Source organism: Megalobrama amblycephala, linkage group LG12, assembly GCF_018812025.1.
Source record: "Megalobrama amblycephala isolate DHTTF-2021 linkage group LG12, ASM1881202v1, whole genome shotgun sequence".
NCBI lineage: Eukaryota > Metazoa > Chordata > Actinopteri > Cypriniformes > Xenocyprididae > Megalobrama > Megalobrama amblycephala.
Window position 1 is genome coordinate 25,215,698 of NC_063055.1, and position 14,277 is coordinate 25,229,974.

At 38.1% G+C, this 14,277-nt stretch overlaps 1 protein-coding gene across 1 annotated transcript; it reads left to right on the top strand.

Annotated features, from left to right (window-relative positions):
* The first annotated feature begins 709 nt into the window (after positions 1-709).
* On the top strand, positions 710-13,507 carry arih2 (ariadne homolog 2 (Drosophila)). Its single transcript, XM_048209982.1, has 15 exons — positions 710-895; positions 4,196-4,629; positions 4,762-4,829; positions 7,161-7,233; positions 7,488-7,629; positions 7,736-7,857; positions 8,723-8,832; positions 8,939-9,056; positions 9,181-9,231; positions 10,169-10,190; positions 10,301-10,452; positions 11,024-11,167; positions 12,480-12,548; positions 12,647-12,754; positions 12,853-13,507. Exons 2-15 carry the CDS (start codon positions 4,405-4,407, stop codon positions 12,922-12,924), a joined length of 1,476 nt encoding a protein of 491 aa, XP_048065939.1. The 5' UTR covers positions 710-895; positions 4,196-4,404; the 3' UTR covers positions 12,925-13,507.
* Positions 13,508-14,277: the final 770 nt, after the last annotated feature.

A 14,277-nucleotide genomic window follows, 5' to 3' on the forward strand; every position in this document is an offset into this window, starting at 1 on the left:
AAGATATTGCAGTAATCAAGTGATATGGTAGTGTGCTATTCTGAATTCAGACTTTGAGCTGGACATGTCAAGTGTGTATCCCTTTTTTGTAATAAAAAAGCAATAAGGCATTAGTTACAGTACATCACAGCCATGAAACATCCCCAACTGTCTCTAAGAGTACCTTTTGGAAGCCAAGAGTATCCCATCATTCATCATGTTCAGGAACTTCAATGTAAGTTAAATTCATTAGATACATATTATTTAGTAGTAAATGTAAAGTGTTGCCCTTTTTTTCTCGGTGGAGAGATGAGTGTGTATTTTGTAAATGTTTGCAACTGCTGTTTACTACTAAAAAGACATTTAAATTGTTATTTTAAAGTGGAAAATACTGAAAATGTGTACAAAGATTGCAAGTGTGAGTACTGGGACAGACCCATTGACTTTAAATGCATATGTGCATATAAGTTTATTTTGTGAACTACAACCGTACACTAGGCATGTATTAAAACTGTTTTAGTGTATCTTTAATGTTAACAAAGCAGCTAGGCGCTTTTAATGAGGGCACATTTCTGTTCTCCTTTGTACTTACAAGCACGTTGCACGTTGTAAATCAGGTTTCTTGTTTTGTTGACCTACATTTGCATTAGCGCACGCGTGTGTGTTTGACTGCAAGTATGTATGTCAGTTTTTAGTACTTGAGCTCGTGTGTCTCGTGGCCCCTCCTCAGTAACAGTCTGTTCACTGTGGAAAACAGCCTCACTCTCACTCGGACACGGAAGTGACGACGCTCTAGAATCCCCCCGTACTTCCGATCTTCAGCTCTGCTGAGACTCATCTAAGCGAACGGATCGGCTCTCTGTCCCAAAATCTCTCTTCAGCCAGCATCGAGTCGCGACCCGACGCGGTCCGGCAGGTGAGTAAAGTCAGTATGTTGGGAACGACGGGGGTCTGTAACCGTTCAGAGCAGCGGCTTTATCGAGCGAACCAAAATGGCCTTGTTTACATACGAATCCCCGAGCTGGAGTGTGCGCTGGCGGATGATTGCGAATAAAGCCGTTAAAACGACATTAAACGATCCGTGCATTCGCCTATACGAGTTTAATGGGACTATATGCACTTTAAACTGCGGGATATGTGTATTGAAACAATAAATATTTAGAAGGATACTGCGGGAGAGAGGGACTCTGCGCATCGATCGCGCTGCTGTATATATGTGCATTGCTGATCTAGAGTAGCAACAGCTGGTGCGGCCCGATTCATATGGAGTAAACAAAGCAGATCCCGTACTGTCCGTACCGTGAGTTTGCAGTATTTGCTCATCCCCCACCCGACACCTACGCACTTAAACCATGATCCCTAACTCAGCTGAGTGTGATATTATACGTGCCATTCAGAGTCGCTCGCTATTTATAGCCCCGGGTGGAATGTGAAGGATAGACAGTGTCCGCGCGTGTGGGACCGGGCCAGGTCGTCCCATGACTGTGGGGTTCCAACCAATCCGGTACCGAACCGGACGGCTGCAGCCGCTCACCGACCCCGTGCTCACGTTGAGTTGAATGTGCAGATTGTTTATTCAGTTGGAATCGGTGACTGTCGTCACATCAGCAGGCGCGCGTACGCACGCAGAGCTCTGATCTCTGTGATCATCAGACGCGCGGGCACGCGGCCTCCCCTGCTCCTTCTGTCCGGTTGGACTGTCAGTACACCGTGTAATCCGTTAAAACGAAGCACTAAGCCGCTCTGCATGTGAGTTTATGATTGTCTTACGCTCAAAGAGATGCTTGGCGACTTTTAATACTGAGACAAACAAATATATACAACCTTCAGATATTTTCCAAGGTGTTCTGATCTGTAAATATTGGAGCAGCTCCTTGACCAGTGGTTCAAGCTTAGCGAGTGTCATTGAAGTTGAGTACACTAGCAAGGCCACTATCACCATTTAAATTTTGTCTGTGCTCTTGGAAATAAACTACTAATCCAATGTTTGGACACAACTACCCACTCATTTTAGTGTGCAACAGACTTGAAGTAAAAAAAAAAAATCCCATTTATTTTTTCTTGAGGGGAAATCATTTAAAATTATATCCTATTAATCGATAGTACATGCTTTTGTTAAAGCTGTTAGTATGCTTTATTTCAACTTATTTTATTTATAAATGTTTAACTGTGGAATTCCTGGTGAAAAACTACATTGCCCATGATTCTGCAGAGAAATATCCAGCAATCAGAGATTTGCAACAAGCACCAAAAGGACACTTTAGCACCCACCTACTCCTATAAAGCATTGCAAATGATGTAGAGTCCGTTTCTGCTTCCAAACTACTTTAATATGTGTATGCAAAATATGTATATCTTTAAATCAGAGTATTTTATATTTATGTATATCGTTTTTAATTTGATTGTCATTTGCAGTGCTTCATGGGATTGTAGTTCTTTTCTTCATTAAAGCCTTTTAAGTACACAGTCTTATACTTTTGTCTTTTTGTCCAATTTACTGCTTCAAAAAAAGTTTGTAATGTTGTTATTCACTTTGTAGCTGGTTTGTTTGATTCATAGCTTATAACTCTTTAACGAAGACTTTTTAAAAATCCCTATGGGAATAATGAATGGGAAAAACTTCTTGATCCAAGGCTGCTGAAAAAGTGGGCGGCCACTGCTGCACTCTATAGAGTGGTGGAACTATGACGTCACTTCGTAGGCCAGTCGGCAGTTTGCATCACGCTGGTTCCCTCAAAAAAAAAAAAAGATTTTCCCATAGGTTTTTGCATTATCACAAAAAATAAGTTCTGTGATCAACAAAAGTTTGATACTTACACTTTTGTCCATCAAGATAATTTTCACAGATTTATGAATTTTGAAGCCTAAATGCAGTCGCCAGAAGCAAAAAGCTAAAGGTAGGCTAAAGTCCGTAAAAGCAGACTGAGCTTTACTGTTTGGCGTGATGACATGTAATGTCCCAGACAGCCTTTGTAGTTCAATTTAGCCACTTGTTATCAACTTAAAAAATCAAGGGTAGGTTAATACTGCTGTATTTTATGTCATAGAATAAACCATGAAAGTATCTTTCTTGAGCTTGTGTTAACCATGGACCTTGTTTCAGCCATTTAGTCAAAAACCCATTCAAAAAACATACTGACTTTGGGACGATGGAACCGGAAGTACTAAAAGTGCATCATAGTTCCACCACTCTATAGACCTTATGCGCCAGAGAAACAAGCTTGCCGCCATCTTTATAATATTGTCTTTGAACTTCGGTTTTTGCGGTAGCTCTGTACATTTCTGTGGCATCGTTGTCAAAGAATAATTAGCTGGTGAAGTGGATTTACTTATTGTAGAGTTAACAAAAGTTATCATGAGCATTGCAATGTTCAAAGCAGATGTCCTAAAGGATTAGTCCACTTTCAAATAAAAATTTCCTGATAATTTACTCACCCCCATGTCATCCAAGATGTCCATGTCCTTCTTTCTTCAGTCGAAAAGAAATTAAGGTTTTTGATGAAAACATTCCAGGATTATTCTCCTTTTAATGGACTTCAATGGCCTCCAGACGGTTGAAGGTCAAAATTATAGTTTCAGTGCAGCTTCAAAGGGCTTTAAACGATAGGTTAGATGAGGAATGAGGAAGGGTCTTCTCTAGCGAAACGATCATTCATTTTCAAAATAAATAAAATAAAAATGTATATGCTTTATAAACACAAATGATCGCCTCGCAAGTGCTTCCGCCAGACCGCCTTTCGTATTCCTCAAAAAGCTTACGCTGTATGTCCTACGCCTTCCCTTATTTAAATTACGGAAAAAACGCCGCGTTCGTTCCGTAATTTGAATAGCAAAGGTGTATGACATATCAATAGTAGGACAATACCAGGATCCCCTGGGTGCTCTTTCTTCTCACTTAATGAAATAATTTAAACTCAAATCAATATTTTATGTCCATTTATTTATTTATTTTTGCAGCTGTTTATTAAATGGGGAAGGATAAGGTTCAGCCAGTCATTTTCATAAAATAAATACCTTTAGGTTGATGGCAGACTGTCTGATTAAAAGTAATAATTTAAAATAGAAAATAAAATGTATGGGTTTGTAAAGAAATTTGTAGACCATTAATGTTTATCCACAAAGCTTATTTTGATCATTTAAGCATAAGCTTTCAAATACTTAAGATTGTGAGAAATAAAATAGTTACCAAATAATGTGTTTTTGTTCTCTCTTTCAGTATTTTCTTTTCTCTGTGTGAGCTCATCCTTCGCTCCGGTTCCTCATGAGTGACGGGGAGTGTGATTTCTTCTGCTTTTTTCGGTGCTGCTAAAAGCCACAGGGCCCCCTGGGATTCGTGGTCCAGTCGGGGGCGTAGAGAAGCAGCTCAGAAGCTGCTGATTAGTGGAGAGCAGCTGTCAGTCAGGGAAAGGTCAGGCCCAGAGGGCTATGTCTGTGGATATGAGTAGCCAAGCCTCAGACAGTAACGAGGAATTCGAAGATGACGAAGACGTCGTAGAGGGTGACATCCCTGATTATTATGAAGACCTTGACGATGACGTGGCGGTAGAAGAACCGTTTGACCCGGAAAAGTACCAGTTCAATTGCTTGACGTACAGAGAGAGTCAGAAGGTACTATCTGAGGAAGTCAACAATGTAGCCAGTGCCCTGAAGGTAAGTGACAATGTTTAGTGGGTTTAGTGTTGTGACTAACAATATTTAGCTGTATATATGTGTCCAAACTATAAATAAAGACTGTTCACTAAGTTTAGTCTGTCAGTACAGTGCTGTTTTCTCTTCCTTTAGGTGTCACCAGCTGTAGCCAAACTGGTCCTTGTACATTTTCACTGGCAAGTGTCTCAAATACTCGAAAGGTAATTAAATACAACAGAGCACACTTGGGTAGTTGACATGAAAATGTAAATGGTGACAGTGGTGTGATATTCTATACTCCATCTAAAATTATTTAAACAAATGTTTTTCTAATCCTTGTATAATTACTCATGCTGTTTCATGACATCTGAGAGACTTAGTAAGGGCAGTAAGATTTTTTTTTTTTTGGAAGAAATTAATACTTTTAATCAGCAAGGACACATTCAAATTGAAAAGTGACAGTAAAGGCATTTACAGTGGGTACGGAAAGTATTCAGACCCCCTTAAATTTTTTACTCTTTGTTATATTGCAGCCATTTGCTAAAATCATTTAAGTTCTTTTTTTTTCCTCATTGCTGTACACACAGCACCCCATATTGACAGAATAACACAGAATTGTTGGCATTTTTGCAGATTTATTAAAAAAGAAAAACTAAAATATCACATGGCCTAAGTATTCAGACCCTTTGCTCAGTATTTAGTAGAAGCACCCTTTTGATCTAATACAGCCGTGAGTCTTTTTGGGAAAGATGCAACAGGTTTTTTACACCTGGATTTGGGGATCCTCTGCCATTCCTCCTTGCAGATCCTCTCCAGTTCTGTCAGGTTGGATGGTAAACGTTGGTGGACAGCCATTTTTATGTCTCTCCATTTTGTCCACTGCCATTCAAGAACAGTCACAGAGTTGTTGTGAAGCCACTCCTTCGTTATTTTAGCTGTATGCTTAGGGTCATTGTCTTGTTGGAAGGTAAACCTTTGGCCCAGTCTGAGGTCCTGAGCACTCTGGAGAAGGTTTTCGTCCAGGATATCCCTGTACTTGGCTGCATTCATCTTTCCCTCGATTGCAACCAGTCGTCCTGTCCCTGCAGCTGAAAAACACCCCCACAGCATGATGCTGCCACCACCATGCTTCACTGTTGGAACTGTATTGGACAGGTGATGAGCAGTGCCTGGTTTTCTTCACACATACCGCCTAGAATTAAGGCCAAAAAGTTCTATCTTGGTCTCATCAGACCAGAGAATCTTATTTCTCAGCATCTTGGAGTCCTTCAGGTGTTTTTTAGCAAACTCCATGCGGGCTTTCGTGTGTCTTGCACTGAGGAGAGGCTTCCGTCGGGCCACTCTGCCATAAAGCCCCGACTGGTGGAGGGCTGCAGTGAAGGTTGACTTTCTACAACTTTCTCCCATCTCCCGACTGCATCTCTGGAGCTCAGCCACAGTGATCTTTGGGTGCTTCTTTACCTCTCTCACCAAGGCTCTTCTCCCCCGATAGCTCAGTTTGGCCGGACGGCCAGCTCTAGGAAGGGTTCTGGTCGTCCCAAACGTCTTCCATTTAAGGATTATGGAGGCCACTGTGCTCTTAGGAACCTTAAGTGCAGCAGAAATTTTTTTGTAACCTTGTCCAGATCTGTGCCTTGCCACAATTCTGTCTCTGAGCTCTTCAGGCAGTTCCTTTGACCTCATGATTCTCATTTGCTCTGACATGCACTGTGAGCTGTAAGGTCTCATATAGACAGGTGTGTGGCTTTCCTAATCAAGTCCAATCATTATAATCAAACACAGCTGGACTCAAATGAAGGTGTAGAACCATCTCAAGGATGATCAGAAGAAATGGACAGCACCTGAGTTAAATATATAAGTGTCACAGCAAAGGGTCTGAATACTTAGGACCATGTGATATTTCAGTTTTTCTTTTTTTAATAAATCTGCAAAAATGTCAACAATTCTTTGTTTTTCTGTCAATATGGGGTGCTGTGTGTACATTAATGAGGAAAAAAAATGAACTTAAATGAATTTAGCAAATGGCTGCAATATAACAAAGAGTGAAAAATTAAGGGGGTCTGAATACTTTCCGTACCCACTGTATATGTTACAAATGATTTCTATTTTAAATAAATGCTGTTTTTTTTTTTTTTTTTTTTTTTTTTTTTTTAACCAAAGGATTCTGTAAAAAAAATGTTTTCCTCAAAAATATGAAGCAGTATAACTGATTTCAACTGTAACAATAATAAGAAATGTTTCTTGAGCACCAAATCAGCATATTAAAATGATTTCTGAACAATCATGTGACACTGAAGACTGGAGTAATGATGCTGAAAATTCAGCTTTAGGATCACAAGAATAAATTGCCTTTTGAAAATATTAAAACAGAAAACAACTGTTTTAAACTTTTGAATGTTATTGTAATTTGTCACCGCATCATTAGGTGAACAGGTAAACGGCAAAAAGACTACATGAAAATGAAATTGCAGCTAAATACTGCTAAAATAATCGCTATATTCAAATAATCTTTATCCTAAATTCTTAATATTCTTCTTTTTTTTTTTTTTAAGGTATAAGTCCAACTCTTCACAGTTGCTCTGTGAAGCCCACACCCAGCCCACAAGCACCTGCAGATCTCTCACTGTGAGTTCTCATAATGTGTGTGTGTTAGTCATGACAAGTGACATTTAAAGCTCTTTTTTTACATTGTTAACATTTGATTAAATATTGTTTTGGGGGTTTCTTTCAAACCCCCTTAAAATGCAATGTCGAGGCTATTAAAAACCTGAAACCTGTTCTTTGTCAAATTGCAGATAGAATTGAGTATGGTATATGTGCAGCGTACAGTCAGTAAAGGGGTTTATTTATTTATACTTGACATGTCTGTGTGTTTTCAGGCCGGGACGTCACTGCAGTGTGGGGTGTGTCTGCAGCTGGTCCGGAGAGACTCTCTCCTCTCTCTACCCTGTCAGCACTCCTTCTGCAAGGGATGCTGGGAGCAGCATTGCACTGTACTTGTCAAAGATGGTGTGGGAGTAGGTGAGTATACACGCGCACACACACATTGAGTACAGTATTGGGTATATATTGCTGATTAGAGCGATCTGGTTATCTGATCTCCTTTATGGATTGTGTTCGTCTATAGAGATCTCCTGCATGGCGCAGGAATGCTCTCTTCGCATGCCAGAGGATTTTGTTCTTCCTCTGCTGCCCAGCGAGGAACTGAAGGACAAATACAGACGCTACCTCTTCAGGGACTACGTGGAGGTGTGTCAGTTTAGGGACTGAATGTGTCTGTGCCATGTCTGTTATCTGCCAATTTTAGAGATTATTTTAATATTTAATTTTTCATGCTCATTTCACGTATTATTATACCTTGATTACTTTGCTTACATCTAACTTTAATTTTTAAAATTATTATATATTATATTATAGAATTAGTATCTACTACCATTTAAATGTTTAGAGTCAGTAGAGTTTTTTTTTTTTTTTTTTTTTTTGGAAAGAAATTAATACTTTTATTTAGCATGGATGAATTTAATTGGTCAAAAAGTGAAAGTAAAACTTCTACATTGATCTATTTCAAATAAATGCTGGTCTTTTGAACTATTCATCAAAGAATTGCAGCCAAGAATCATAAAAATATTAAGCAGCACAACTGTTTTCAACATTTATAACAATAATAAATGTATCTTAAGCACCAAATCAGCATATTAGAATGATTTCTGAAGGATCATGTGACACTGAAGACTGGAGTAATGACTGCTGGGGAAAAAAAAGAGAAAAAAAAGTTATTTTAAATAGTAAAAATATTTTAAATTGTAATATATTACAATTGTATGTAATATATTACAATAAATGCAGCCTTGGTGAGCATGAGACTTCTTTCAAAAACATAAAATATTACAGATCCCAAACTTTTGAATGGTAGTGTGTATTAAATTATAATATTATGATGAATATAAATTCACATAAAACATTTAATGTAAAACGATCGATTTTAGAGTATTATTATTATTATTATTATTATTATTATTATTTCAATATTGGCCAGAATTTTGATAAGTTTTATCACTTTCTAGTAAAGGTCAGTGATCACTCTTAACCTGCTCATGTTTGTGTGTGTCTGCAGAGTCATTTCCAGCTGCAGTTGTGTCCTGGTGCCGACTGTCCGATAGTCATACAGGTGCAGGAACCTCGAGCTCGTAGAGTCCAATGCAGCCGCTGCCAAGAAGTCTTCTGGTATTACACACTATTACACTTGCACACACTCCTCAATTCCTAGTGGTGTGAAAGAGTGCACGTGATTGCATGTGTGTTTGGATTGACTGTGTCCGTCTATCTTCAGTTTTAAGTGCAGACAGATGTATCACGCCCCCACAGACTGTGCTACCATCCGCAAATGGCTGACGAAATGTGCAGATGACTCTGAGACGGCCAACTACATCAGTGCACACACTAAAGACGTAAGGAAGCACACACCGATACATTTAGGATGGTCACATCAAGTATATACTGTCGAGGGTTAGTTAAGTTTGATAGTTATGCTATAATTTTCCTTTTATCCTTATGTTTGGATTTTGTCCACAGTGCCCTAAGTGCAATATCTGCATTGAGAAGAACGGAGGCTGCAACCACATGGTGAGTAGTGTATGCATTCTTTTTCATTACCTGCACACTTTATAGTGGACTTAATAAAACACCCAGCATTTCAGAGTGAGAGTACTGTTTCATGAGTTTGTCACCTTCATTAGATCTTTAATGTTTTTGAAAGAAGTCTCTTATGCTCACCAAGGCTGCATTTATTTTAGATCAAATAAACAGTAAAATTGTGAAATATTATTACAATTTTAACCACAATTAAATTACAGAAAGTTGGTATTACTGTTATATATTTCATTACCATTAAAACTGTATTTGATTACCGTGATTTGAAAAACTCACTGTAAATACTGTCCAGCATGCAGCATAGGTTTTGTTTTGTGAATACTTCCATTTATAGTGGAAATTTACATTTACCAAAGAAACTGCTCTATTTATGTTGTTCCAGTGGCGCCACTTACTGGCAGAGTGTGGATTTACATTTTGATTCAGCCTGTCTGCCCTTTTTATTTAGACCAATGTGAAAATATGTCCTAATTTTATATGCAGTTTTGTATATTTTAACTTGTTGATGGATTAATAAGCTAGTGTGCATTCTAAAAATCTCAACAATTCAGATAAGGTATTTTGAATTATTCATGGAGCAGATAAAATGCCTACAATCATATAATCAATATAATCTATATAAAATAATGTATCATTTTGACTCATTCGTTTTCTTAAAAATGGTTTAAAGGCTGAAATGTGTGGTTTATCATTTTATAAAGCTTTATTTGAACATGTAAAGATAGTAAATAACATGTTATTTTGTAAGTCACCCAACCAACATTTTTTTTTTATTTAAAATACGGCCAATGTTAATGTCTATGGAAATAAAAAGTGCATAGTGCACACCACTGGTTTAGAATGAGGATGGTAATAAAAATGAGTCATGTTTTTACTTGACATGTCTTTTTCTCTCTCTTTCTCTTTGCAGCAATGCTCAAAGTGTAAACATGGTATGTTTATTCCCAAGGATTTTTAGTTTCTTGAAATCCCTTTGAGTGGTAAAGTGGTCTTGATTGTAATTGTGGATTGTGGTGTTGATTGTTGTTATGGCTGTGTGTAGATTTCTGCTGGATGTGTCTGGGTGATTGGAAGACTCATGGCAGTGAGTACTACGAGTGCAGTCGCTACAAAGAGAACCCAGACATAGTGAATCAGAGCCAGCAGGCCCAGGCCAGAGAGGCCCTCAAAAAATACCTGTTCTACTTTGAGAGGGTAAGACAAAAATGATAAATCAATAATAAATGAATCTCTTTTGAAAAAAGGATAAAGACCAAAGACCACAACACATATAGTGTAGACAGACATGGTGTGTACTGCTAAACATTATCTATGTTCCAAAACCTAGCGAGCTCTTTAGTAGAGATCCTGACACAAGAGGTTGTTCCAAAAAGTAGGCAGCAACATTATAGTTCACTCATTACACTAAGGTATCAATAAAATGTTATCATTCTAAATCCTAATTTGAAATTTATAGTTTACCCAATATATGTGTGCTATCTTATTTTGTTAAGAGTAGCATGCTGTTAGCTTAGCAACATGCTAACGCTGTTGGAAAAAAGTGAGTCAAGTCCATTTTGTGTAGTGCACATATAGTTGCTGCCTATATAGTGTTCTCTATAGGTTGCTGGCTGTGTGGGGAAACAAGATAGCTCACTAGATTTTGGAACTGAGCTGTTATCTCATTGTTGCAGAAGGCAATTTTTCATCTTGACTGTATTTACAGTTAATTGCTTTAAATGTTGTTATGTAAGCATTAATCCTGACATTATCTTTGTGTGTTCAGTGGGAGAACCACAATAAGAGCTTGCAGCTGGAGGCACAGACATACCAGCGGATCCAGGAGAAGATTCAGGAGCGAGTCATGAATAATCTGGGTACCTGGATCGACTGGCAGTACCTTCAGAATGCTGCCAAGCTACTGGCCAAGGTACATACTGAATCCAGCTGTATTGCACACTAGGGCTGGGCATGCACTAGGGCACACATGCATACTTGGCAATGTAAATTTTACTTACATTGCTAAGTAAAATTGCAGTTGAGACTTAAAGGGTTAATTAAACATTCGTACAAACAAGCACAGCAAACCTGAAGTTTTGTTTTTTTTAAAACTGCACTTTAAAGCGATAGTTTGCCCAAAAATGAAAATTCTGTCATTAATTACTCACCCTCATGTTGTTCCAAACTCGTAAGACCTTCCTTCATCTTCAGAACACAAATTAAGATATTTTTGATGAAATCCGAAAACTTTCTGGCCTCCAATAGACTGCAACGTTATTACCACTTTCAAGACCCAAAAAGGTTCCATGTCAGGTTCTTCCATGTCAGTCTCCTACACTGTTCACATAGTGTAAACCTTCCAGGTTCTATGTCAGAACGCTGGCTCATTATTGGCCGGCTCCTGTGTCTGCATCACAGCGTGCTGCTCTCGTGAACAACGTCTGCCAATACTGAGCCGGCGTTCTGACATAGAACCCAGAACTGTGTTTACTGCGTGAACAGCGTAGGAGACTGACATAGAAGAGAAGAAATTGTTGAATGAAGTTATTTTTGTTTTGCTCACAAAAAGTATTCTTGTCACTTCATAATATTAAGGCTAGAACCACTGTAGTCACATGGACTATTTTAACAATGTCTTTACTACCTTTTTGGGCCTTGAAAGTGGTAATAACGTTGCAGTCTATGGGATGCGAGAATGCTCAAGCATTTCATCAAAAATATATTAATTTGTGTTCAAAAGATGAACAAAGGTTTTACGGGTTTGGAATGACATGAGGGTGAGTAATTAATGACAGAATTCTCATTTTTGAGTGAACTAACCCTTTAAAAGTGCAGGTTAAAAAAAAAATAAAGCTTCAGGTTTGCTGTGCTTGTTTGTAAGGCTGCGAGTGTACAATTACTGCTCTAATTCTTGGACTAATACTTATTGGCTGTCTAAATTTCTTCATTTTCAAAAGTTAAACCATTATGCTTTTATTTCACGTTATAAGCGACCCAAACTTACTGTGATCCGAACTGAAAACACAGATCATGAGCTTGCTCTCATGTAAAAGAACACAGTGCCACTCTTCCCTCTGAAACACTCGGCACATACATTTATTTGTTTAATTTTTAACCTGCAAGTTATATTGTGATTTTGGGTTTATTTTAATTAATCTTGCATCCCTATTCTGCAGACACAAGTGTTCATGCATAAAGGTCCATGTTTCCACACACTCACACTGTCTTTGCTCTCTCAATAGTGTCGTTATACACTGCAGTACACTTATCCTTATGCCTACTACATGGAGTCTGGACCCCTCAAAAAACTGGTAAGCAATGGTTAAATGTGTGAATCTCTCATTGAAGATCAAAGATCTCTTTAAGATCTGTCTTTGATAATGGGAAATCTCATTTTTATTTCCTGTAGTTTGAGTATCAGCAGGCACAGCTGGAGGCAGAGATCGAGAACCTTTCATGGAAAGTGGAGAGAGCAGACACTTATGAGAGAGGAGAGCCGAGCGCTAACGATAGAGGGGTGAGGGATGGAACAAAGACTAGAGGAAGTTGTAAAAAGGAACACTGGAATAAAAAAAAAGCATAAGTTCATTTCTTTCTTTCTCTCTCTCCCTGCAGGATCTAGAGAATCAGATGCACATTGCTGAGCAGAAGAGACGGACGCTTTTGAAGGATTTCCACGACACCTGAACATCCGTCCATCGAGTCCACGTCAAATTCGCTCTCCTCTCGACTGTCTTGCCCCCTTCTCTCCAAAGATACCCCTCCACTTTTTTGTCAAAACTCTACACTGCATCGCAAAACGTTTTGTCCATCTGTTTTTCTCATTTATAGCATCTCTTTTCAAAGCTGTATTTTTTTCCCCCTTTTTGTTCATTCTTTCCTTCATCAGTGCCCGTTTTTTTTGCTTTCTAATCTTTACTCGGCTGCAGGGTTTGAGAATAGCACGATTGTATCCTAGCATTCGCATACACAAACATTGCATTCTCACATCCCCATGTCAGCTGACATTACACACACGCGCGCACCCACACACACTCAAAACACTCCACCGAAAACAACTTCCCTTGCTCCTGCCATAACTTCTGCCTTCCTTTCTTCTCTTTCTTGCTTTCTTCTCATGTTTTTTTTTCTTCTCTGGAAATGGCTGTTGATAGTTAGATCATTTAAAAAAAACTGAAAATTTAAAAAAAGAAAAACAAATGATGCTGTAATTTTCAACGGTTGTACATTAATACAGAAATAGTTACTGAGAGAAAGTTTTTAAACCAGACACTGACTCTGAGTGTTTTCTTGTGTACACACACTTTAAAGATGTATTTGCACCACACTACAGTTTTTGAAAGAACAAAAAAATTCCACCAAGGGTACATTTGATTACAAATACAGTAAAAATGGTATTATTGTGATAGTATGACATTTTAAAATAACTGTTTTCTATTTTAATATTTTAAAATAATTTATTTTAATATATTTTAAAGTAGTTTATTCATGTAATGGCAAAGCTGAATTTTCAGCAGCAGTCTTCAGTGTCACGTGATCCTTTAGAAATCATTCTAATATGCTGATTTGGTACCCAAGATTTTTATTATTAAATTATTTCATTATTTTATTCAATCTTATCACAGCTGAAATGGTTGTGCTGCTAAATGTATTGTGGAAACTGATAGAATATCTGATATCTAATATCTTTTTTTTTTCAGGATTTTTTTAATAGAGTTAAACATTTATTTGAAATAGAAATCTTTTGTAACATTAAATGCATTTCTGATCAATTTAATGAATCTTTGCTGAATTAAAGTGATAAAAAAACAAAAACAAAAAAAACATCAGAGTGATCCCAAACTTTTTAACGGTATACATATGCCATTTGAAATAGCATGCATGTACCACACAGACATTTTCAACCAGAGCTGCCATATTTTAGGAGAGGCTGCTCGCTGCAGAGCCATGGGTGGAGCGTGAAGTCCAGCTCCCCCTCTGGATGAAATTTTGGGCATAATGGGTAAGCTAGAAGGTCCAAACACACTCTAGCCGTACCCA

Excerpts from the sequence above, each read along its gene's own strand:
- arih2 (XM_048209982.1), top strand. The coding sequence starts at position 4,405 with ATGTCTGTGGATATGAGTAGCCAAGCCTCAGACAGTAACGAGGAATTC. Across the intron at positions 4,630-4,761 it reads ATGTAGCCAGTGCCCTGAAG|GTGTCACCAGCTGTAGCCAA; the intron begins GTAAGTGACAAT and ends CTCTTCCTTTAG. Across the intron at positions 7,858-8,722 it reads TCTTCAGGGACTACGTGGAG|AGTCATTTCCAGCTGCAGTT; the intron begins GTGTGTCAGTTT and ends GTGTGTCTGCAG.